The 27302-nt window shown below is 37.0% G+C and overlaps 3 protein-coding genes across 3 annotated transcripts; 2 read left to right on the top strand and 1 right to left on the bottom strand.

Moving 5' to 3' along the window:
* The first annotated feature begins 11623 nt into the window (after positions 1 to 11623).
* On the top strand, positions 11624 to 16311 carry LOC122641951 (CASP-like protein 5B3). Its single transcript, XM_043835305.1, has 3 exons — positions 11624 to 12097; positions 15655 to 15787; positions 15894 to 16311. The coding sequence occupies exons 1-3, from the start codon at positions 11967 to 11969 to the stop codon at positions 16083 to 16085; spliced, it is 456 nt and encodes a 151-aa protein (XP_043691240.1). The 5' UTR covers positions 11624 to 11966; the 3' UTR covers positions 16086 to 16311.
* Positions 16312 to 19835: 3524 nt separating this feature from the next.
* LOC122642453 (WAT1-related protein At4g08300-like) lies at positions 19836 to 23721 on the top strand. Its single transcript, XM_043835932.1, has 7 exons — positions 19836 to 20200; positions 20859 to 20921; positions 21025 to 21141; positions 21511 to 21739; positions 22344 to 22502; positions 23024 to 23175; positions 23345 to 23721. The coding sequence occupies exons 1-7, from the start codon at positions 19995 to 19997 to the stop codon at positions 23520 to 23522; spliced, it is 1104 nt and encodes a 367-aa protein (XP_043691867.1). The 5' UTR covers positions 19836 to 19994; the 3' UTR covers positions 23523 to 23721.
* A 304-nt stretch (positions 23722 to 24025) lies between these two features.
* On the bottom strand, positions 24026 to 24649 carry LOC122642455 (U6 snRNA-associated Sm-like protein LSm6). The gene has a single exon (XM_043835934.1). The coding sequence runs from the start codon at positions 24508 to 24510 to the stop codon at positions 24226 to 24228; it is 285 nt and encodes a 94-aa protein (XP_043691869.1). The 5' UTR covers positions 24511 to 24649; the 3' UTR covers positions 24026 to 24225.
* Between the last annotated feature and the right edge of the window lie 2653 nt (positions 24650 to 27302).

Genomic DNA, 27302 nt, shown 5'->3' with positions numbered 1-27302 from the left:
GAAAGAGGAGGAGGAAGAAGAGTTCCTGGTCTGGTCACATTTTATGGTGAAGAGGGAGGACTGAGGAGGAGAGAAAGGTAAGAGAGCCAACCCTAGAAAACAATGCTTAAGTAATATAAAGGTTGGGAAGCAATGACATTGTAAATGTACTGTGTTTGTGTTGGCCAACAACATTATGTCATGGTCAAGAATTGCCTCTTATCCTCCCATCATTCTCTTACATACCCTCCAGACTTTTTTCCAACCATGAACTTAACCTTCTTCTTACAATGATTCTAGTAACAAAAGGTGACTCAACACTTCAATCCACCTTGTCCCTTTGGATATAGACCATTCATACTCTCTTAGCCCAGATGGCCTCCAAGGTGTAACTTTTTTCTTCTCTATTGGTCGACAAATGTCGGCGATGTCGGTGTTGTTAGGGTCAGTTTGGTTAAGAAAATGTGTACCAAAGGGTTCCCACCCTCCATTACTCTCTTCATTGTTCAGCCATATTGGGCAGTCTAGTTTTGAACCAGCTGAGAGCCATGACACTGATGCAAATACTTGTACCTCACCAACACAGCAAACTACTCAAAACCCATGATTCACATTGGCAATGTGATCTTTGGCCATTGATGCCCATTGGTTCCTTATGATTTTATTCTCTTTTCCCTAAGTTTTTAAAGCATTTATTAAGATAAAAATATGATTTATTTCTTATTAATCATAAATTAATGAGAAGAATACAAAATAAAGCAACCTTTAAAAGTGTAATCATAGATCACAATTTCAATCATTTACAAAAAATCAAGTTGTTTATATATGGAGAAGGAAAGTGTTTTGTTACAAACATTAATGCTTTGTTCATATTTCAATATTATCTTTCTTATTTTTACCATTTGGCCTCTTTATTCTCTACCTTTTCTTTTGATTTAGTAGATCATAATTATGGTCTGTGAACTATACACAGCCAGGATCTTTTAAAGGTGAAAATTCTACCTAATAGATAATTATATCTTTGATATGTTTTTTTTTTTTTGGTATTGATATTAATATTAGTAGGCCCAAAATAATGCATATGATCAAGTGGTTGTCATCATAAAGTCTGATTAATTACTGAAATTAATTTTATAATTCACAAGAAATGATGCCTCCCTGTAGGCATCTTCAGCCGGGGTTTGAGGAATTGGAATCAAAGGCCAATTCTGTTATGTGTCTAATGGGGCTCGATCTACTGTATGGACGCTAGATTAGGCCTAGAGCTTTTGATGTATCGATCAAATACCTAACAGATTCTGATTCTGATTAGTTCAAAACAGGTATTTTAAGAGTGACAAAGGACATTTTAAAGGCATACTTGATATCCATCTTTCTTCTCATTCTTTAATAAAATTGGAAAGAAAGTATTTCGATTTTCGATTTGAGTAAATCCAACATAGAGATGGTTAAATCTATGCTTAGTTCTCTACCTGCTTACCTTATGAATTGTTTCTATTTTCCTAACTCTATCTGCAAGAAAATTGACTCCATCTGTCTTAATTTCTAGAACGGCAATACCGAGAAAAACAAGAAAACCTCTCTTACTTCTTGGACTAAACTGTGTCGACCCTTGTCTGCAGGTGGACTTGGGTTTAGGAAAGCCTGCACCCATAATGTGGCTCTTCTCTTGAAACTAGGGTGGAGACTTCTAAATGAAGACAGTTCGCTGAGGGCTCGGGTGCTCAAAGCTTGTTACTTTCCACACACCTTGCTTTTTGACCCTAATACCTGCTCTAAGAGGGGCTCCTAGGCCTGGAATAGCATAACTAAGATTATTAGTCCCCTAAAATCCTTTAGTTTGAGGAAGATTGGTTCGGGTCTTAATACCTACTTCTGGACGGATCCCTGGATTCCATCCATTCCGGGGTTTACCATTCGCCTAAACTCTTCTCAACGCACCTACCCCGAGAAAGTCTCTTTGTTTTTATCTAATACCCAAACATGGGACCTCAACCAAATTGAACGGGCTGCCCTTGGTCTTGCCCAAACCAGATCCCTTATCCCTGTCACGGGCGAGGATGACTCGTGGTGGTGCACACTTGCTAAGGATGGCCGGTTTAGCACTAAAAGAGCGGCTAATTTTCTCAACTCTCTCTCCACTAAGCATGATTTGTCTTCTGTCAATTGGTGGAATTTCTTTTGGAAACTTGATTTACTCCCTAAGTTTAAAATGTTTTTCTGGTGTGTATTAAATGCAGGGATTCCAGTTAAGAATATAGTTTCGAAATGGATTCAGATCGACCCCACTTGTGCTCTCTGTGGCACTTGTGATGAGACCCTTTGGCATATCCTCCTCTCTTGTGATTGGGTTAAACATATCTGGGCAGCTAGTCCTTTGGGTCTGAGAACCGAGTTTCTCAACCACCCCTCTTTGGAACATTTCTGCATCTCTACTTTTCTCTCCCGCAGGCTCGATAAGCCCACTCTTATTTGGTTTTTTTTCGGTTTTAATAATAACTTGTTATTGTATTTGGGATTTTAGAAACAATTTTACTTTTAAGTTTACTTCTCCTAATCCGTTGTTGCTAATGAAGAAAGTCTCTCTCTGGCTGCAGGAACTCCATATCTCCCCGCCCCCATACTTTACCCCTTCCTGTAATTAACTCTAATGACGAGGATTTCCTTTTATCATCTATGCCTGATTTACCTATTTTGGACTTTCCTGTTTTGCTATGCACAGGGGTTGACTCAGCCAACTTAAAATCTTCAGGTTGGGCCGTTGGCATTTTGATAGGTGGCAAACTCTTTTTGGAAAGTGTTGTTTTCATTAGGAAACCTCATGTTTTGGAATCTGAGCTGACTGGCGTTTTTAATGGATTAATTTTAGCAAATATGAGAGGAGTGAAGCTAAAAGAAGTTTGGTGTGGTGATAAATCCTTACCTGGACTTCTTCCAACTCCATCCCAATCTCCTTGGCCATACGACCTGCTGACTCTTTTTTTGCACATATCAGAGCTATCTAAGGATATCTATTTCCGACATATAGCTGATGATCGAATTTTAAATTGGGTGAAATCTAAGGCACTGTTAGTTACGAATCATTCTACCCCTTGTATGCTTGAACATTGTATCAGTTTTGCCCCCTTCTTAATTATAAATTTCCCTTCTTTCACCAAAAATAAAACATAGAGAGTTCATATGAGGTAAGGATTATGTAAGGCTGCTACCCATACAAAAGTGAAGGTCTGGCCATTTTTGAGTGTTATAATATGGATTTCATCACTACCTTTATCGTCTCTCTTAAATACTTTTCTTTCTAATCCTTCATTAAGGTGGTAAGGCACCCAATGTTCATGATCTCTCTCTCTCTCTCTAATGAACCCGAAAAAAAAGTTCCAAACCAGAATCATAATAATTGGATTTTATAGCTTTGCTTTTTACCAACATGTAATCCAAGGATGTGCCACAGTGCCACCATAGTCTCCAAAGTCATGAGTGATGGTTTGATGCTGAGCCCTCTCCCTCTCTCTCTCTCTAAGTCAATATATTTGTGCTTGAAGATGAGTGAGTCCCATTTGAAATTAGGTTTTTGTAGGCGCACTATGTGTGGAATGTCTACTAGGAGTAGGAGTAGTTCAAGAAATTTAAAAGCCCAATCAGTCAATCACTAGGGTCGGCTCAGTGTTATAAGTCTGAGTTGAATCGTTTATAACAAGGTTGTTTGTGTTGGGGGAATAGTTTCACATCAGTTATCCTCGAAACTTTTTGTTCCCTCGTATACTTGTGGGTCTTTCTATCCAATAGTTCAAACTTTTAGATTGAATATTTACATGGTATCATATCGGGTTTTCTCCATTCCTACTACCGGTGTCTTGAGACTTGTATGATTTGTTCATCTGTTCACGTGTGTGCAAGTTCTGTCCTGTCTAACGTGAGGGGTGTGTTGGAAAAATAGTTTCATATATAAAAAGGGAGAAAGTTCTTTCTCCAGGAATGTGGCCTACACCAACACTCCCATGAGTCTATCTCTCTCCTCTCCATATGAAAAGACACCTATGCCCCCTTGTTTTGAGGAGGAGAGAAATAGATACATGGGAGTACTTATCAGAGATTTTTCAACATAATGGCATTGAGAATAGTCCCACATCGGAAATGTAAAGGTGGTTCCTTGGGTATATTTAATAAAGCACTATTTATTATTTAGATTAATAAATACAGTGAATGCTACGGTGTATGTACGAGGACTTTTGTCTGAACGTGTATGTGCACGCACGACGTGGGCAGTAGTGGCACACACACTTAGCACTTAGCACGCTTCGAGCGGGATCTGATCTGGACCGTTCCTTTTGATCCAATGGACCAATTTGAATCTGGATAAGATTAATGTATACAGTTATGACTGTTATATTTTTGGACGGTTTAGATAGTACAATTATGATCTAACAGACCAGATTCACAGGATGGAGGGATCCACCTATTGGGAAGAGGTGCCTAGTGGGTTATAAAATAACCAAGTTATTTCAAACTTAAAAACATCCAAAAACATTCTTCTCCTCCCTCATTTTCAAAGGTGATTTTGTAGGGAATCTGTTTTACTGTAGGAAACAGATTTCTCTGCTACTGGCTTTTCTATTTTTCTCAAAAGGCTTTCAGGCATCGATCTTGGCTTCATTTGTGCAATACGCAGCTAAGATAATCAACAAGTTTAGGCTTCATTGTATTCTGAGAGACAATTCGTCTGCTACCTATTTGCATCTAGAAGTAGAGACGAATTTCGTCTTAAAGAAAGCGACTCTATAATGCACCTTGAAGATTCAAGCCAACTGCTGGTCTAATAGTGCTGGCGTAGGCCACACTCCCAGACAGAAAACTACTTCCCATATAAAAATTACAAAAAGAGAATGCTACTTGAGCGTGTGCGGTATATTGCCCCTACGACCATGGGGTGTGGCGGTCATTTCGTGCACCCTTGGGGCACAAGGGCAGCGAACCGCATGCGCCCAGGTAGTTCTTTCTCCCTAAAATATTTGACATAACCTCTTCGATTTGAAAATCTATGAGTTCTCCCAACCAATAATGCCTATGGATCTCCATATAGTGATCATATTAGATTTAGATTGTATCTTTTAATCTTATATTATAACAAGGAAGATGGTTGGGCACACTGCTTGCTCTAGGTAAGCGGGTGACCTTGCCCAATGGGAGAGGAAGGGTGGTCCTTTCCATGGAGCGGGAGGAGAGACAGACACAAGGTGGGCACCAAAATCTAATTTACATCTTGCAATATTTCTGAGCCACATTATTTTGTTTTTTAAGTCACAAGCGCCCAGAATCTGTGGCAGCTCAAGCATAGTAAATTTGTAGAAATGTAACACCATTCATATAATAAAAGCGTACCCAATGCACGGTGCTCTCGCTTTGTAGGGAAGTTATTTTCCTACTTAAACTTACAACAACTAGATCACAATAGAACAACCTTACTGTTACGCTGAGGTCTGCCCTCTAACACCAAACTTAGCATGAGATTGATAGATTTTTCGATCCATATGATTGAGATTTGATATTGAAAACTTATCCATACAATGAAAAAAAAAATTATAGTTAATTAGTTGTCTAAATTACGATTTTGCTTGATTTGCACTTGGGGGTTTTTATGGCTATCATGTGTTTGGTTTATAGAATATTTGTCTCTATATTTGTAAAAACAAAAAACAAAAAAACACAAAACAAAAACAGAAAGAAATTGAGCTTGAGCTTACTTCAGCTTGGATAAACAGAAATAAATACTATGATTATATAACTTTTACCAAAATGTAAGAAAAAGCGTCAGTCGTCCAATGGTTTGGATAATTGCCTTCCAAGCAAAATATCCAATGGTTATGACAATTGCCTTCCAAGCAATAGATCCTGTTTTGCCTTTTGTTTCTCACTCAAACCAAAAAAACAAATTTCTTATTTGTTTCCTGATTTGTAAGCCCTTAAACTGGAGAATATTTTTCTTAACTAATCATATCTCTCTCTACCGAATTCTAATTGATTTAATTCTTTTGCCAACATAAAGCTATCTCGAAAGATTACATTTCTCCTTCTATCACCCTTAACTCATATTTAACATATAGACTCTAAAATTGAGTTACAAACTGATGCATCTGCTGAAAAAGGTTTTTAATTAAAGCGATGTCTTCTAACTCCAATTGAACAAGCGTCACTCCAGGAGTGTTTTGGTTGTGCTAACAGCAATGAACAACAGCATAGCCAAGCCAGATTGTTCAATAGGACTTTGGACCTTTTTTTATGGTGTATGAATTTGGATTTGTATTGTAACTTAGAATGGGTTTGGAATATATATGCATCAATGTTTGATGCTATAATTGTTTTGGAAAATTAGATACATGTATTCAATTAATAATTCTTCAATTGATATGAGCATACTGTCTTTTTTGAAATCTGCACTTTTAAAACCTATATCGTCTATTTTAGGTGTTTTTTTTTTTTTTTTTTTTTTTTTTTTTGGCCATTCTTTGTGTTTTTTTAACCATTTTTTTTATCATACCATTTTGGAGTTTTACGCCGTTTAAAACCTTTACCGTTCCTCCTTTTTTTTTCCTTCCCATTTTTACTAACTATGATCGATCATACCGATCCACTGATACAACTAAGGATAAAAAAGTAAAAAAGAAAATTTATTTTTATTAAAAAGAATGGGCAATTCCATCAATCCCAAACCAATTCAGGGCGATCCAAACCAATATCGGTCAAGACCGATCCCAATCCGATTTGAGATACCATAGAACATGACCCTAACTGACATTTTCTTTACTTGAAAGGCCACCTTAAAAGCCTATACTAAAATTAGTTCTTAATCTCAGGATAAGATTGATCGATTAGCCCAGTTCAGATCGGTCCTGATCAAGGCCGATCTGATACTGATCCACTAATATGACCCAAGGTCAAAAAAATTAATAAATCCAATTTTTATTAAAAAGCAGGGGCAATTCTATCTGTTCCAAACTGATCCAGGGCAATCTAGATCAATATCAATTCGATATCAATCTAGACCAATCCCAATCCAATTTTTGATACCTTAAAGGATGTATCAAAATAGTTTTAATGCACGATATCGGATCAGATATCGATCACCTACAAAACTGATATAACATTGTTACAGTATCGACACGAATCGGTAGTATCAGACAAGTTTACATCTGATTTTCGATCAAACCATGTGTATAAGAGATTACATGTAGGGATCTAAAGTTTTCCACTTTTTTTTTTGGGTTAGATAAAGTTTGCCATTGTTGATGGTTCGTTTTTTTTTTTCAAAAGCACAACAGGTTGTAGCTTTAGTCTTATAAAATAGAAATGATTAGGCACCGTCTTATAAAGTGGGGACGATTACTTTTTAAACATAAAATAACCTAATCAAGTTAATATGTGAGTCAGAAATTGGGTTAGGTAGCTAATTTCCCTAATCCCTAATCTCCAAGCTAATCGCTTTTTCTTTTTTGTGTTTCTTTAGTTTTCTTGGAGTTCATACAAACTATTTTGCAGAATTTGATGAGGTTCTTGCCCTCAGCTTGAAACTTTCTACAATTTAAAGGGTCAATAAACTCTAGATAGAAACTAATGCTATGTCTAAATTGTTTTCATCTCCAAATTCTCTAAAACTTACACGAGTTGTATTTGACAAATTTAGATTATGTTTTGTTTAATGTATTGTTAATTTTTTTCGTGTTTGTTAAATAGATTTCATTGTAGACGATGACATTGAAGTAAAGGAATCTATTTAATTATTTTGTACATGTATTCTCTGTATTCCATCTTGGTATGGTTGGATGTTAATCATGTACTCATTTCCTCTTTCCCCTTTTCAAATAAATTCTCAACTGATTTTTATAATAATAAAAAAAAATCCAATTTTCATCCCTAAGAATGTTAGAAGCATCTAAAAAAAATGTCAAATTTTCTTTTGCAAAGAACTTTTCTCCTATAATTATATAATGTAGAATCCAACAGTGTCCACGTGTTCTTGACATTTGACAGCCTACCTTGAATATTTTAGTTAGAATGGGAATATTCAACGGATGTCATCCATACTCCATATTCAATAAGGTTAAAATTTTAAATTTTATATGGGGAGGGTTCCCCACGTTGCTAGTGTAGGAAGAATCTTTCACACCGCATTAATACCCAATGGCTGCTCTATTTTACCAAAAAAAAAAAAATACTCAATGGCCGAGCGTAAAATGGTATAATACGCAGAAGAAGGCTAATAATGGTTAGGGAGAAGAAAAAGAATGATAAGAAATAAAAAAAGTCATCTAAGAGGGCATACAATAAGTGGACAATGTGGGGATTTTTTTTCTCATATAATAAAAAAAGGGAGAAGGTTCACTGAAAGGCAGTGTGATTGATGTAGGGGCAATGAGAATGTGCATAGAAGCATCAATAAGGGTGGAATTTTCGCCTTTCATGGGAATGGGGTTGTCATTGTACGTCCCTCAATGTCTGGGTACAAGGACCACTCTGCCTTTTAGGGTTCTTTTTTCCAATAAAAAATCCATATGAGGAAAATTACATTTTAGAAGAATTTTCTTATTGAAAAAAAAAATAGAAAAAGAAAGGCATCCGTTGAAATATATGCCATTTCACATCTCTCTTCACTCTAATTTAATGATGTGGGTCCCTTTATACCACGATTAAAAATATTTTAGTCCACTCATTTTTTTTTTTTTTGGTCAAGACACAAAATAGATTTTATTAAGAGAAGAGATAAGAGGAAAACAAAACAGGGAGAGAGCCCCACCAAGATTGCGAGATTCTAAGACACAGAGCTCCATTTGCAAGCAAATGAGCTTCTCTAGTAGCAAAGCAGAGAATTCAACACGAATCGTTATTCTCTCCTGTTATAGTACGGTGCTGTACTGCATTGTACGGTGATGCAAAGGCCATGTGATACAACGGGTCCCACATGATGCACATGGCCTCTGTAGCCGCCGCACGATGCATTACTGCACCGTGCTGTAACAAGAGAGGATAAAAATTCAGTTCAACACGCCCAATGTTTTTCTTTATGTGGAAGGATGATCTAGAAATTGTGACCGTTGAACGCTTACCCTCTAAAGAATTATGTCAATTAACCACATTTTAAATTTCAGACCAAATTTTAATGAATCTTCTCATATATAAGCACATGTTTTTCTTGTAGTCTTTATATTTTTCTTTTCAATATCTATATATATTTTTGGGATTAATCTTTTCAATACATTTTTCTATGATAGAAAAACTGGGCTGAAAATTCTGACCATTGGATGTTTTCATAGGTGTGCAAAGAATCCTGGGTCCAAATTTCAATTCCTTCTAAGTTGGAATGCGGCAATAGTTGAAAAATGTGTTGACTTTGCAAGTGGACAATCGTTGAAGGACGTTTTGTTTGACTGTTTCTCTTTTATATTCTATATAATTACTGGCTTACTGAGAAAGAGAACTCTGTCCGGGAATATGGCTTACCCAACATTCCCATGAGTTTGGCAACTTGAGTACTACATTCTCAAGGAAGCAATAGAATAGGGGAGTTTTTTTTTTTTTGGCTGACTTTACAAGTGGCAATATCCATGGATCTACAAATCTTTTTTTGTTTATAAAGTATAGGGGAAAGTTTTCATACACGATCGTGTGAATCATGTATGTGAGAAGGTGGGATTTTCAAGGCATTAATTAATAGGTGAAGATTTATGACTTTTCCAATTCTTAGTGAAAGAACCTCTCACATACACGGTTTACATAACCGTGTGTGAAAACTTTTCCCTAAAGTACATGTAAATAATTTTTTGGCTTACTATATTTTTTATTTTTCTCATAAAAAAAAGGGTTTTAAAACTAGGAATAGGGGATCGATTCCGTCCTGTTGTTTTTTACCCAATCCAAGAACCCTAGAATTGACCATTTGATCTGAAAACTTGCATATTCTAAAGAATTTTAATGTGAATTGGCCTTATTAGATTAGTCGGAATTGAGATCGGTCTCAGTTGATTGCAATCTAAATCGATCGATTCCAATTCGAATAAGACAATATACCAATCTGATACCAAATTCCCGATTCTTGAAATAATAACCCCTAAAGAGGCTAGAGCAAGGCCTAACACCCACTTCACTAATAAAATTATGGGAAAAGGAACACCACCCGGTTGTGCATCTGGCCATGTACCTACACCCAGACACAATCGGATGTGAAATGACCGGCACACCCCCGCATTTCCATGGGGGTGGACCGATCATTTCAGGCCCAGATGTGTCTGGGCGCAAGTTCATGCCGAGATGCACGATTGAGTGACTTCTTTTCTCCCTAAAATTATTGTTTCAAAAACATGACCAGAATGTGAGACATATAAGTATCACAAGTGTGTGATGGTTTGATTTTCTGCATTCATAGATCAATATTATATTTTTGGGAGAGGATTCTTGAGCAAGCAAGATAAGGGAGTACACCAGTAAGGTAGAACAAAAAGGTATCATACATAGGAGGCTTGCAAGGTTATTTCATGCGAGAAGGAGAGAGATCGACACAAAGGTGTTAGCATACCATACCTCAAAAGCTCAGCGAACCTTGTTCCTATATTTCTTTAGGGAGGGAGATCTCTTCCAAGCTGCATGATGGGAACACGTGTTGGGGCATCCAACAAGGGTTTCATTCCACGGGGTATAGGGTGGGGTGGTCATTTCACCTTTCTTATGTCTCGGGCTATCAGCGTAAGTGCCACGTAGTTTGATATCCTTTTTTTTTCTAGAAAAAATTCATCAAAATAAACCATTTGAAAAGAAATCTCCTAGCCAAAGCTTCATTTTTGCCATGTGGATAAGTAATGTGGTAGTTCTTGTTATGTGTGTCTTAAATTCTGGTACCCGTTTTGAAGTTTGGGTCCCACATAAACTACCAAGTCGATCTGCTTGGATATTCCTTTCCATGCGGGCGGACCCCTTACAGAATCTTTTCATTCTTTTTATTTTATGGGAGAAAAAATGCCAACTGGTCACGCAGTATGTATCTACGCTCAGACACAGCACGCGTATCTGCACCCAAAAACATCCACACGACTGGCGTACTCCTCTAGAAAGATGGAAAGGACCAAGAGTGCACAGGTCAATTTTATAGTCTCTATCCCTTCAATTTACCTGCTTGTCAATTTCCTCAATTCCATCTAATAGGGGACGAAAATGGGATCTTTAACTCCTCAATTTGCCTGCCCCTCAATTTTCTCAATTCCATCTAATAGGAGGGTAGAAATGACCACCCTATCCCCTGTCCGAACACACTGCCCGGAGTGGGGTCTACCTCACTCTATTAGAAGGAATTGAGGAAATTGACGGGCAGGCAAATTGAGGTGAAATTTTTTCGACAAAAATGACCACCCGACCTCTTGCCCAAACATACTGCTCGGGTGGGGTCCACCTCCCCCTATTAGTTGGAGTTGAGGAAATTGACGGGCACGGAAATTGAGGAGATAATTTTCCCCTTATTTTTTTCAAAGTTTACCTCTACGGTCTACACTACACTCTACGGGCCACGGAGGTTTCCGCCTTTCCCCCTACCTCAGAGGAGTTCTTCAGAAGAGTTGGTCTGTATTAGCTTTCAAACATCCATTCTCTGTTCAACTCCCTTCTCATCAAGAGTCCTGTTCAATTCAGTCTCTGCCTCTCTGGTTATCAGTTTTGATCTTTCGGAGGAGGTTTCTCTCAGCAGAGGTTACTGTGTGCTGAGTGCTTTAAGCATTATTAAAGATTGTTCCTTTTAGCCTTTTTTTTGTCTACGTACCTGGGCACCCTGCGACGTTAGGTCAGACAGAATATGTCCCTTTTACTTGCTTAATTGAGTGGCGATCTCGGGCATGCTTTGATATTTTGATGGTTGGAGAGATGGGTTTTCTTCTATTTGCCCTCTCGAGGAGCTGATTTTATTTCTACTCCGCCTATTGATTTTGGGAGGAGGTGTGTTGCTGCTTGTGAAAATGAAGGAGTTTCCAGGAACACCTGGAACTTTGGGTGCCCTTCTTCTTCGAATATCACAGTGTTTATTTGCAGCTGGTTCAATAGCTTCAATGGCGACTACATCCCACTTCTTCCAAATCACTGCCTTTTGGTAATTTATACCTCCCACTACAACTATTTCTCCTAATCAATTTTTTGTGTGACATGGCTATGAATTCACTTCTGTTTGTTTAACATGTGTGAAAGAATTCATGAAACCTGAAGTTTTGTCAATTCAAATGGGACGAAATTCATCATTTGATTTTTGGGTTTGCTTCGATTGGTTCTTAGAAGCATTTTTTAGGATGGGGAAAGGGGGGGGGGGGTTCGGAAGAGGCTCAAAACAACAGTCTATAGGGCCGAAAGGGTTCATGCTGATTAAGATGCTTGAACTTGGTCTTGGATTGACTTAAAATTCTCAAATATATGTTGTTTATTAAATGCATTGTATAAGAAGTGTAGGGAAACTCCACCTGATCTCCCTATGATCTAACCAAAATTTGGGGTCCCCAGGGGGGGGGGGGGGGGAGCAGCTTTAGTTGGCTAGGATAATCTAACCCAAACCTTGTAGAAGATCTCTGAGTCTGTAGGTTTTGACCTTATGTCATGTTTGGTTTACTTGGGACACTATTAGTGCGGATGTGAGGGAATCCAAGGGAGATGATGCTCCTTTTGCTAAATTTCCATTCCACTCTGCTCATCTTCTTCTTTTAATGCAAATAGTTTGATAAGGGTTACTGTGGAAAGATGTTTCTTGGACTGGCCATGTTTAAGTTTCTTTTATTGGAGCAGTCACTACCAGTTTCATATCACCAATCCAATAGGCTGTGTTTGGATCCTCAAAGTTGAAATTCTGAGTCTAGGATAGGTAATTAATAATTTAAAAGTAGTTTTTAAATTTGATTGGCAATTCAGAGTTCAAATGGATGGGGGTAATCCTTGCACTTGATCATAGTTGGACATGGTAACTGAGTTGGAGAAATACAGTATGTAATTCCCATGATGTGGATAACTTCACCTTATCAAACCTAAAATGGGTAATTTCCATGGCATTTTGGAATTTCAAGGATCCAAAAACAGCCATGCTAGAAAGAATTATATTTTTTATGTTTTCTTTCTGTAGGCCATATTATGCCGGGATGTAGGAGTTTAATGTGACATGGAATTGAAGTTGGAGAATTAAAAAGAAAAAGGGGTACCGGACAAAGGGCTTGTAGATTCTGCAGAGGTACATAATCTAGGCTTTTCCTGATTATGATTGTGGGAATAGGAGTCTACATCATAACGTACTACCCAAGGAGAGAATGACGGATAGTCTGGTGAGAACAATCACTCATGGAAAATTGGATCCTTGCCACAGACACAAAAGATCAGATATTATTGAGATGAACCATTTTAGTAATTCCCTGTGAACTGTGAAGGTTGGGTGATCTTTGCATAGTAAGGATTCATCAATCAAAACACTCTTCTAGTTGCATCCATAATAATGAGCTAGGGGACTGTGCAGAAGATTCACAAGTAATACTGATCCGGGGGGGGGGGGAGGAAGGGGGCGAATCAAAAGATATTTCTATTGAAGTGATAACATCTGGTTTTAGAACCCATTTACCTGAAAAGGCGTCAAAAGATTAATGGTATGAAATATGACAATAAAAGCATGAACAAACTGTTACACTGTTGATGAAGAATGCCTACTAAAGAAATTTATAGCACATAGAGCTTTGGTTCATGATAGTATGATTGCATGAAATTCTAATTTAGTTAAATATAATACTGGTTAAAGGACAGATTATCAATGTAAGGGGTGCAAACTCGCCCTCATCCATAATTTGCTTTTGGATTCCCTGATCTACTTCAGGTCTTCTTTTGCCATACCTCAGTCACCAATAGATCGGAATGTGAATGTTGATTAGATGGAATGGGTGGTGTTAGAAATTTATAGCACATAGAGCTTTGGTTCATGATAGTATGATTGCATGGATTCTAATTTAGTTAAATATAATACTGGTTAAAGGACAGATTATCAATGTAAGGGGTGCAAACTCGCCCTCATCCATAATTTGCTTTTGGATTCCCTGATCTACTTCAGGTCTTCTTTTGCCATACCTCAGTCACCAATAGATCGGAATGTGAATGTCGATTAAATGGAATGGGTGGTGTTATATAAGTTCCTTCTGTGGAATTGATCCTTTGCTCCCTTTGGCAGAAAGAGGCAAGCTGAATCTGTTGTGGAGCGGCTAGAGATAGCTGCGGAGTTAATATTATGAAAAGGAACTGTTAAAGCATCTGATCTCTTTAATAATATGGTGACTTTTAAAGCTTGGAAAGTTGATATTAAGTTTTGGGAGGACTGATTATATGGAGGTACACCTCTCTGGTTATATTCCCAAGGGTTTTTCAGGGAACCCCCTAGCAGGAGGCTTTGATTTGCAACTGTTGTGGGGCAGAGGCGAGCTTGATGGGTGTGGATCTCCAGATTCCTGTCACAAGTTAAAATGATTTAGAGGTGCATTCATTTGCTGGTCTTCTGGTACATTTCATCAAATTTAACTTCTCCAACCTTTTTCTTACAATGTTACCACGTCAACTGGAAATGAAAGGCTGATGCTTTTGTAGCATGACATGGAAATTGTTTTGCTGCACTTGGGAACTGGTAATAAAGATAATCTCACAGAGATAAGATTGTTATACCTTATATTTCCTACTTTAGCATAGTAAATTGGATTCAGAGATTGTAGAGCTTGAAAGATTTCATGGATGGATCCAACTTTAAGAAGTTCTCTTGTGTGTCAAACTTCAATTTTATTTTCAGACTGCTGTCATAATCTTGTGAAAGTTGTTTCCAGATACAAATTATCAGATAGTTTTGTTGGTGGATGTAAAGGCCAGAATTTTTTTTCCCATATCTGGTGCCACAATTTCTAAGTTTGGAAGAGTTCCTCTCAGTTTTGGAGGTCAGGGTATAGAGTTTCTGATGTGAAATTTCCAACAATGGAACAGACCTTTGGAAGTGGCTAACCTTCGGTTCTAGGCTGGGAAATTTTCAAACAAAAACCTTATACCCTAAACTCCTTATTCAATTGCCTTTTCCATTATTCCGTTCATACTTCGATAATGGATCCATAACCTACAGGTCTCAGGGTTTTTGAGACTTCTCTTGCATCAATTGAAGACAATGATTGCATCACAAACAATGGTTTACAGATTTTAGTAAATAGTAATGCAGTGAACCCATTTTTTTTTTTTTGGTGTTCATGACAATTTAGCCTAAATGAATTCAGTGTGGCTTTGAACTGATATATATCTGAATTGGTGCTCTCTGTAACTGAACTTGCTTCCTTCCTGGCAGCACCCAGTAGCAGATCTATCCATCCTGGAACTAGAAGAAAGCCATGGATGGTTGGTTGCCTACCAGAGTTACTTTGGGGTGTTTTGCCTCAACTTTTTAGTTCATCATAATTATTATTATTTTGGGAATGTGAAGAAGAGTGGGAGAGATGAGATCGGGTGGGCTGGGGAACTAAATGCACAAATTTGTTCATTATGGTTTCCCAAACTCCTGGATTCAATATCCACACTGTTTTGAGTTGTACTTTTTCCAAATTACAATTCTTTGTCCTTGTTATAACTTCTTAAACCTTGTGCTGAAGCCTAAATTCTCTTCTGCAGCTATCTGATGGCTGCAATGGCTTTGCAATCTATTTGGAGCTTTGCACTTGCATGTTTGGATTCATACGCCTTGGCAAGAAACAAAGTACTCCACAATCCTATTTTGGTCAGCCTCTTTGTGGTTGGAGATTGGGTTGGCCTCTATCAAGCCTCTGATATCATTTTATTCTTTTTACCAAACCCACAGGTTGTGTTTCCATAAACTTGCTGTTGTTTGATTTTGGAATGACATGTTGCAGGTTACGGCAACATTGTCTCTTGCAGCAGCATCTTCCTCGGTAGGTATAATAGTCTTATACACAAGAGATTTTGGACTCTGGAAGGGAGAGGAATGCCTGAAATACCAGATATCAGTCTATCTGGCCTTCTCCAGCTGGATAATGGTTGGAATATCGTCTTTTATAATGTTTTGGGTTCTTGCTGCAGGTTAAACCTTATACTGTATATTGTTATTATTCTAGTGAGAATGTGGTTTGGTCAAATGAAATTCATATTTTTCAAAACACATTTCAGTCTTTAATGAAAAAATAGCTCATCACCCTGAGACCACCCTGCCCCAAAGAAGAGCATTGTACAAATTGTGTTATCTCTGGTTTAGCAAAGCAGTAGAATTAAAAAGAATCAATTTGAAGATTAATGACAGGATTATCTGAACAATTTTCCTTCAGTTAATGGATAGCTTTTCATGGTTGTTGGAAATGATAGTATAATATCTAATTTGAAGTTCTATGTAAATTCTCTTAGTTAGAGGAAACTTGACTACTTCAATAAAATTAGTATGGTGCTTTTGACGATCTTGAAGAGTTGACTTGACGATACAATTGACATCTATTCATGTCATTCAATGATTAAGAAGCAGGTGCATGGCCCCCATTCTTACTTACCTTCTCAAGGGCATCTCTTACTGCTGTGCAAAAACATGATTTTCTTGAAGCATGAAACATTATAGACGTCAAATACCATCTTTTTGAACCTCATGGAGTCGCAGTGATTAGCAGCATATTCAACCCGCCTCCCCTCCCCCCCCAAAAAAAGGGTTTAGGGTTTAATTCTACTTGTCTATCTCTTTTTTGAAAGACAAGTGGTTTAAGGTTGGTGGTAAGGGTGTCAATCGGTTTCGTTTCAATTTTTTATTTGATTTTGGGTCGGTTCAAACCAAAACCAAATCAATTTGATTTTATATGGTTTCATTAGGTTCATTCAAGGTCTTGGTAATTCGGTTTAGGTCGAAATGACCTGATGAAACAAAACAAAACAAAAAGTTGGGAATGAAATACTAAGCACATGAAGATACAGTCCCACGATGGAATATTGTATATGTTTGATCCATTTTTACACTTATTTTGATAATAACACAAATAACACGTCAATTCCCAAAGGTTAACCAACTTTTGAGATTACGGAATGGTGATATACCCAATGCAAACCACAATCACACACTGGATGTGGGACTAAACCCACAAACCCAACAACACGTTTTTTTTTTACACAACTTAACATAAAAAACAATTAGTAGATAAGTTCATACTACTCAAAAAGATACATGATTGTAAGGTTTAGTATGATTTAAGTTTAACACTCTATTTGGTTCGATTCGATTTGATTTAAACAGGTGATTTTCAGTCACAAATTGAAACTGAACAGAACCGAATGAAATTTCACTTTTCAAAATTAAAACCGAATCAAAATTTTTTCATTTCAATTCAATTCGATTTTAGACGCCCTTAGTTGTTGGATGGAATGGAACCCACATCCATGGTCAAAACGGTCATCACCCAGAGACCAGAAAATATAACAATTCTTGGATGTTGCTTTATTCATAAGGATAATTTTCTAGTTCTATGGAAAAGGTCACTTGTGATCTTAAGAATTTCAAACAGTTGGTGTGAATTTCACATCGGATGATGTCATGATGATAGGGTTAATATAAATATTAAGGCTGAAGAGATATATATATATATATATATATATATTTTAAATAATTTCTAAAATTCAAATGAATAAAATAATAGGTAGCAGTTAGCACCTGTTTGAGATTTAAAATATAATGAAGCTGATGTGATTTTGAACAATAATCCTGCCTTAATCTTCAATTGTAGTGCGATTTCACAAGATTCTCATTCTCGGAACCAATTTCCAAAGATGAGACAGAACGAGACGGAAGGAAAAAGGAGAAATACCCACTACCCCAAATGCATGTCAGCATTTTGATAAGATCTTCCAGAATGTGGCCCTACCCTCTTATACTCGTCCAACAACAAATAGACACAAGAGATAAGGTCATTCTTTACCCAAAAAACAATAAAGAAGAAAAAGAAGAGATAAGGCCATTCTGACATGAATTAAAGCTTACTCTTTCATAAATATTATATTTTGGCATAAATTAGAACACTAGCAGAGAAGAATATTTCCACTTCCCATAATAGGAATAGTATGCTTATGTTTAACCACAATCTCAAGCAATACCTTCCAAATGGTTATTCTGTCCCACCACAGCTTCAGTACATATGGACAGAAGCATATGTATTATTCTTCCACTAGATGCAAATGATAAGGAAAGATCAACCACTTCATAGTAATAATGCTGACTACTAAAGAACTACTGGTTTCATGAAGAAGAAGATGCAGTGCAAACTTATGTAGGGTAAGAGATTTGATAGGCTCTGAAGTTCAAAGAGAATTGCTTGTTTGAGCTCTTCCAGAAAACTGGAAAGAGATCACAGTCCCAGCTGTGAAGCTCCTGATAAAATGTGGACATGCTTTATTACAATGGACATAAAAACCCTAAAGTTTATCATTTCATCTTTGCATACAAATATGACACAAGGTGCTTTCATTTCATAACAGAATGAAGCAACCAGAAAGATGGAATATCAATGACAGCATTAATATCACAGCGAGTCCTTCGACTGTACTACTGGATTGATTATTCGGATAAGTTGAGAGCTTTCTAGTTTGGGGATAGGTTTGGCATTTGCACAATAGATTTTGATTTAAATTATCATACTTAAATGATATTCTTAGGATGTTATATCTTTATGACATAACTTAATATTCCAAGCTTTTTCAAAAAAAAAAGGAGAGAAGAATATTCCACTTTCCACAAGAAGAAAATGCTGGAATTACTTATTAATGCATTCTTCATCAATACCCTCGAAATGGTTAGCTATACTGTCATCTCAACTGTACAAATGGATATAAGAATTAAAATGATTCTTCTGTCAAATGGTTTATGTTACAGAAAGATCAATCACATTGTAGGCATGATGCCATCTGGAATTGAACAGTTAGATTAAATGGAGACCATGGCAAAGCTCCCAAAACTCAACATCACACCCCACCTCACCCCTTCTTTTCCCACAACAGAAAAGAAATAAGATGTGGCCATCCTTTTGTGATGCAGCACCAAAGAAGCACCACAAAGACTCTGAACTCATTTTTAATTCAACAAAAAGCCTTATCACAACAATGCCGAAGGGGATCAGTTCCAGTCAACCCCTCCCAAGACCCTGTGAATTGAAAGCAGGACTTGAACTGGGTTATAGCTCTAAAACTTCATAATAACACCATCACATACAAAGTCCCCAGCCGATAAATACTAGAATAATTAGAGAAATGACATATAAAGCTGTAGACACATGAAGATGCAGAAGCAGTAACCTTAATCCAATCAAAATATCAGATATATCAAGCATTTGATTGTATGTTGATGGTCTGAGTAGAATGCATGACAATTGCTTCGAGTAGAAGCCATAACAATTGCTCTGTATTTCAGGTTCTTTTTTTTTTTTTTTTTTTTGGGGGGGGGGGGGGGGGGTTGGTGGGTGGGTGGGGGAATGGGTCAATTAAAACTTAAAAGGAAGCTCTCAAATCATAAATTCTACAACAATCACTTTTTTTCTCTTTTTTTACCTCCTCCGGTGAACTTCTACAACCATCAGATACGAACACAATTCATTTGGTTCAAGCTAGCATTACAACAGTCTAAAACCACAACACAGTAAAAACATTTCATTAGATTATAGTTTTCCAACTGGTTAAAGTAACAAATCTTTATGTCATCTCTATTTCCATTTCATATTCAGTACATATTCCAGCTTTTGGAACATTAAGAATATCTTAATAAACATGTAAGAGAATTTTTTCCATCTCTTATTCTTTTATTCCATAGATATGCTGGGAAGGAATTTGATCAACATGAACATGACATTAACAACATGCATGAGAATCACATCCCTACTTTGATCATCATCTATATCTATATGCACATTTTGCACTACCAGCTACTCATGTAGAGGGAAAGGGGAAGGCGAGAAGTCAGTAAGCCAAAATTTCAAGCCATGGCACTTGAGTCATGTAAGTTTGGGACAATTTACAGGAGGTTCAAACCACATCTCCTCATGGTTCTAACTCAGTTTGGCTACACATTTCTCTATTTCCTAACAGAAGCTTCCTTCAATCATGGAATGAATCCTCATGTCCACATAACTTATCGCCATATCGTAGCTGGTGTAGTGATGTTGCCTTTTGCCTATTTCCTTGAAAGGTATACCTTAAATGTACATATGTGGAGTCCAGTTTCTGCTTAATTATATCTGTACAATTGTAAAGTCAATAGATGAGGCAGATAACAGATAAAGGGACTTAACAATAAAGAAACACTGCATGTATGATTTTTTTAATTTCTATGCTGTGATCCATTCAATCCCCACCCCCCAAATGGATTTCACCAACCTAACACACTCACTGAATGAATTGACCGAATTCCTTCCCTTCTACAGTTGAATTGACCTATGGAAATGTGCTGACATAGTTATTACCCAAATGATCCAGGAAAGGGTCCACTATTGTCATATGTGTGATCAACAGCTCCATGCAATGTATAGAACATCTATTCATGACTAGCAGCTCTATACAAGTAATTAGCTGTTTTGTCAAAAAAATGATTCATCCAAAAAAGGATATAGATAAAGATAGAAACTACCAATAGGGCAGCAAAAGCCAACGAATCTCACTCAGGAATACTAGCATAACACACAAAGATTAGAATAGCAATCTAGAGAAGGAAGAAAAAACCTAGAATACATCTTTAGCCAAGGAAAGGAGTCGATATTTCTGTTCTTATTTATCATCTGATTTCCTTGGTGAACAATTATTCACGAGTACTGTTTTTCATACCTATTGATGTTTCTTTCTTTCTGCAGAAAAGTAAGACCAAAGCTGACATTACCATTGTTTATAGAGATATTTGTGTTATCTCTTCTTGGGTAAGAAGGATTGATACAGGAAAATCATTATTAGGATTTTGAGTTACACCTGATTAATGGAGAAGAATAACTTGCTTTTCCCTACTTTTGCTTATAATTTCAGGGTTGGCTTAACTTTAAACATGTACTTTGCAAGCTTGAGATACACATCACCAACATTCCTTGCTTCTATGGTCAACACCATTGCTTCCTTGACTTTTATAGTTGCAGTAGCACTCAGGTGGGGACCTTCTTAACCAGAAAAGCTAGACATCTATAGCATTTGGTATCACTTCCCTAGAATGACTCTGAGAGGTTTTTGATCCCTTGGAACAATTCCAACCAGAATCATATTATATTCTCAGGAGTGACTCTTTGTCCTTTCACTCTTTCCAAGCAGTATTTTGAAAATCCCCTTTGCTTTTATATCCTAACTATCACTACCTCATTTCTACGGTGATCATGTACAGTTACTACTTTGTTCACTGTACGAAACTCTTTTAAGAATTGGAGACCGATTTTCAACTCTCTAGTAAGTTTGGAATCTCAGTAGCAAAGGGATATATTGTGAATCTCCTAACAAGTTTTCGACTGGATGCATTTGACTTAGGTTAGAGGTCGTTGATGTTGCAAGCCCTCGTGGGATGGCAAAAATTTTTGGGACACTAGTCTCCTTAGCTGGAGTTATGACCATGACGCTGTACAAAGGGCCTATGTTAAGAAGCCTCGGTGGTGCTGTAGTCCACATCCAAGGAAATACGATTCATGAGAACTGGTTGAAGGGTTCAATTCTTACAGCAGCAAGCTGCATAACATGGTCCATCTGGTACATCATGCAGGTATTTAACTCTTTAAATCTATCGTATTGACTTTGGAATAGTATTCATATAGTTAGCTAGTTGAACACTTAAAGTATCCCTCTTTTGTAACAATTTACGCTGTTTCCAGCTATGAAAATTTGATAAAAGAAAATTCATTATTCACAAGCCTCATCAAACACCATCCAACATGGACATCGAAAAGAATGCACATATAAAAAGTAAATACAATTTGTACAACTTTGATTAAAAAATCAGCCGCTAGTGCCTTTGCTTTCCCCCTCCCACTGGGGGTTAATGTTCTTTTGCTTTTCTTTACATGCGTTACAACACTTCACAAATCTTTGAAATGCTCTGTTTCAATAACTCACTAAATACGTATAAGTTGTTGTACTCAAAAAATATCTTCAGAATTAGAGAAAGTTAGCCAACAACAATTACAGCATAACAAAATTACATAAAAACTTATTAGTGCCCTTATTCAGCTTCCCGATAGAACTGAAACGGTCATGAACAGTTAATTCATTGTATTGAATTGCTCATATTAACATATGCATTTGCAACAAATCTTTTTTTTTTTTTTTTTTGTGCAAGAGGATAAGAACAGATGTTGTTTGAATTGTAGGCATTCACATTGAAGAAATATCCAGCACAGCTTTCACTGACTACATGGATGAGCTTTATTGGGGCAGCACAATCAGCTGTCTTCACGGCATGCATAGAACATAAACGGACAGCATGGATCATTGGATTTGACATCAATTTATGGTGCATTATATATGCTGTAAGTTAGTGATTTCAGACATTTAACAATGGGAAAATTACATGATTAGCTACTTTTGGGTTTTCATTTACAAAACTGTCCACCCTATGTTTGAGTTAACAAAAATAGACAAAAACAAGTTAAGGTTTACAAAACTGGACAAAATAGTATCTCCCCCTCCCACACTTACTTTTTTAGACATTTTTACCCGTCATTGCCTTCTCGCCAGGCATCCTCCCTTCCCTGCAACCCTACCCTTGTCCCAGCCACCGCCATTCTCTGCTACCCCAAGTAACAGAGGAAAAAAAAAGAGATTTTTGCAGAGGGTAACTGTCGAGGAAGGAAGGAGAGTCACTGTTTTGTCTAGTTTTGTAAAACTAAACTTGTTTTTGTCTATTTTTGTTAACTCAAACATAGGGTGGACAGTTTTGTAAATGAAAACCCAAAAGTAGCTAATCATGTAATTTTCCCTTTAACAATTTACTAATCAAAAGTTCAATACCTTCTCTAGAAAAATCACTAACTGTGGATGTAAATTGCAGGGAGTGGTGTGCTCAGGATTGATAATATTCATTCAACTATGGTGCACAGAAGCAAAAGGACCAGTTTTTGTAACCATGTTTAACCCGCTTTCAACAGTGTTAGTGGCAGTTCTAGCATACTTTGTCCTTGGTGAAGTGCTGTATACAGGCAGGTAAATCAAAAATTATGTTGTTCTTATATCTATCTTCACAAACACATACATCACATTACGTGGGCTTGCTCATAATGGCATCCTTGCACATCAAGAATGCAAAGTCAAACACATCACAAACAGACGCAGAGAATTTGAGGCTTAAAAGTTTTCCTTGGTCTTGTGTTAGCATTATTGGGGGAGCTATTGCAATCATTGGTCTCTACTTGCTGCTGTGGGGCAAAGAAGGAGATCAAGAAGTTCAGACCAAATCTCAAGAGCCGTTACATCTGACTTATGAAGAGCAAAAAGAAACCAAGCTTCATGTCATCACATCAAAGGAGAAGGCACTTCAGATGGACCCCTAGAATTCTAAGACCACGTCAGATTACTGAACAGAGAGGAATCACTGTAAGCCTATCAATTCAAGGATAAAAGCAGCACTGCAAATAAAGTTAGGTTAATTTCCTCCTTGTTTTGGTTTTCTCCACAAGCTTCTATGAACATGTTGCCACAGAACCAAACTAATTGGGTGAGTTATATGAAATCCAAGTCTTATGGTGTCAACTGCTGAAATTGACAAAATACTTGGGAAGTTGATAAATTTCCAAGCCATGATGCTGAAATGCTGATAGGGCATGTGAAGCCACATAATAGGGCTCAGTCAAGGTCTAATTAATATTGTCAAGTGCAAAGGTAGGAGACGGGGATGATAAACCCCAAACCAATGATAGCAATAGCTCCCCCAACAATGTGGACATTGGCGAAGAAAAAAGGGGGGAAACCCCCAGAATTAAGAATCAAACATAATGTGACCATTGGTGGATAAAATCTGCAACATATATAGAACCGGAACTTCTTTTTTTCCCCTTTCAAAATAACAATCTTTTGACAACAACGTTGCTACCGGATCCAATGATCCCTCAATAGTTCATGTTGACAATGTAAGATCATTATCAAAGAAACGCTATAAGTTCCTACCATAGTTGAAACAGGAAGATTGATCACTGGAATCCTAAAATAGATAGTAGGTTTTAAAAAAGCAACTCTTACAAATACACATCCTCGAGACTACACTCCATCGGGAAGAGTCCTCTTAGAAGTACTGATGTAGAGAACGTTGTTTCCTCGAATGAAAGCATCTCCATACTTGTTTTTCAGCTGACCGTTGACGTATTCTTCGGTTTGCTCCATTGCTATGTTCATGTATCCATCAAGACAAGCTAAGATACCTCTGTAATCAACACCGGAATTGAGCTTGACGACGACAGGTCTCCCTCGAATCGATTTGAGAAAATCTGCTGGGGTTTTCGTCGAGGTCATCGACCCCTTCTCCCCAATCGCTCCTCCGCTCATCTCTTTTATGTCTACTCTCTCCAACACTTATATCTTCGAGTAGTCAGCTCAGCTCTCCGGCGATCTGTAGGGGTTTGCAGTAGAAAGCCTACCCTCAACCCACACTGTGATCCTTTTCTTCGGAGATCTATCGCTTCGTATTTCGCAGAGGACCAGTTAGGGTTTAAGAGGGAAAGGAATACTAGTCCCACCAAAAGCCTTTCTTCTTAACAGTCGTCGGATTGGTGTCAAAAAGGATCATCCCTATCTGATTCCAATCTGACATCCAAAAGTGAATCCTCAAGTGAATACACGCACTAACCGTGCGCAAGGGTTCTATCAGCCGGCCGACAAACTTACTCACAAGGCAAATGCCATTTTTGGTATCATTTATGGTTATGTTTATAATTTAGGGAGAATGTTCTTTGTGCCACAGCGCAGCCTGCGTCCGGGCACACGGGCAGCCTATACAGGGGGCAGGGTGGTCATTGCGCCCACCCTCATGTGCCTGGGCGCAGGTTGCGCTGTGGCACAAAGAACCACACCCCTATAATTTATTTTTGTGCACGGCCATGCATGGTGCATAGTTATATACCAAATTACTAGTGCATGGGGTGAAGGGCCATATACCATAAATAGTCATGTCCATCAATGATTAAGCACACAATTTTTTGTTTAATTTATTTTATAATAAATCATTAATGAAAATTATTTTCAATCTAAAAATAAAATTGTTTAGTTCCTACCACCTAGTGGACATGCATGATAGATTATGGAATGAGAAATAGGTTTAGTATGCTTTTTTGCAGAATAATTTGTATAATTAACTTTGAAACTTTATTAAAGTTTTTGTTTTTTAATAGACGGTCATTTATATCTTTTTTGAGGAAATGACTCAGCATAGATTGTAACCTACTCCAAAGTATACAAAGCAGGTTTCATTGATTGTTATAAGTGATTAAAAAAAAAAAAAAATTTAATTTTTTTATGGTTCTACATTCCCATAAAATTTTAAATCTTTTATGTTTATATTCTAGGCTGAAACTTGATATATGAGCAAAGGACTTTGGGTTCTACATTTCCACAAAATTTTCATAGCCTATATAAATCATAAGAAACTCCTTTGCTTAGGTTATACTTGATACAAGGCTTAAAATTATGCATGTCTCTCTTCACCGTTTTTCCTAGGATCATTTTAGGTTTGGCCTTGGCTCTTTTAGTTCCTTCAATCTAAATCAAATCACTTCTTTGGATTGGGGCATCCAAAGACCTTTGTTGAACATGGTCATGCCACCTCAAAACGACTTTCTCGTATCTTATCATATATCGGAGCTACTCCCAAATCATCTATAATATGATCATTTTTTACTTTATTCTTCCTAGTTTTGTTATACATCAATTTCAACATCCACATTTCTATTACATTGAGTTTATCTACACGATACTTCTTAGCTGCACAACATTCTGCATCATACATCATAGTCGACCGTATGACTGACATATAAAAAAAGTTTTAAATGAATACATTGATCACACAACACTCTAGATTCACCTCTCCACTTCATCCATCCTATTTTAATTTTTGTGAAACGTCATCCTATATATGACATTTTTTAAGTCCATATATATAAATTAATTACTGTATGGAACCTTCCTCTCATCAATTTTCATCACCTCATTATTTGTCCTAATATAACTAAAGTTACACATCATGTAGTCTGTCTTCATTCTATTCATCTTAAAACCTTTTGATTTTAAGGTTGATCTCCATAACAATTTCATTAGCAAAAAACATATACCCAAGAAATCTCATTTTGAATGTCTCTTATTAACTCATTCATGATAACTACAAACATATAAGGGTTTAAAGTTGATCCTTAATATAACCCAATTGTAATTGGGAATTCACTATCTTAACCCCTTCCCCCCCCCTCCGGCCCCTCAATTCTTACACTAGGTCACTACACCATCATGCATATCTTTAATTATGTTCATATATTTACTTGAAACACTTGTTTTCTAGTACTTGCCAAATTAACTCTCTAGAGACTGTTATAAGTTTTTTTTTTTAATGTCAATAAAGATCATATGGAGATTCTTCTTGCAATCTTTAAATCTTTGCATGAGTCTCCTAAGTAAATAGTTATGTCATAGATCTTCCTACCATAAAACCAATTGTTTCTATGAAATACTATGTTATTGTTTCAAGTGGGTTTCAATAACCCTCTTCCATAGAATGACTCATTAGTTTTATGTCTTGATAGTTATTGCAACTCTGAATATTACTTTTATTTTTATAAATCAAAACCACAATACTTCTCCTCCATTCATTTGGTATTTTTCTTGTGCTCATAATCTTAATAAATAGTTTGGTTAGCTAAGATAAGCCACAAATTCGTAAACTCTTCCACATTTTTATTGGGATCTCATCTGGGCCTGATGCTTTGCCTACATTCATCCTCCTTAAAGCTTCTTTTACTTCAAAAACCCTAATTTTTTGTATATATCCAAGGCATATGGTGTCTTGACGGGTAATGTAGTCTTTCAAGACACTATTACTCGAAATGTCTTCATTTGGTAGGCTGTAAAAATAATCTCACTCTCTCTCTCCTTAATGTCTCCATCCCTAATTAGTACTTTACATCTTCACTTTTAATACATCTAACCTGGTCGAGATCTCTATTCTTCCTTTCCCTCATTTTAACTATCTTATAAATAGTTTTTTTCCCTTCCTTTATGCTCAGATTGTTATAAAGATCTTCATATTTTTTTCTCTTACTTTCCCACAATCTTTTCAGTTTTGTTTTTGACAA

This window comes from Telopea speciosissima, chromosome 10 (genome assembly GCF_018873765.1).
Source record: "Telopea speciosissima isolate NSW1024214 ecotype Mountain lineage chromosome 10, Tspe_v1, whole genome shotgun sequence".
Lineage (NCBI taxonomy): Eukaryota > Viridiplantae > Streptophyta > Magnoliopsida > Proteales > Proteaceae > Telopea > Telopea speciosissima.
Note: the sequence above shows the minus strand (reverse complement) of the source record. Positions and strands in the feature narration are given on the sequence as shown.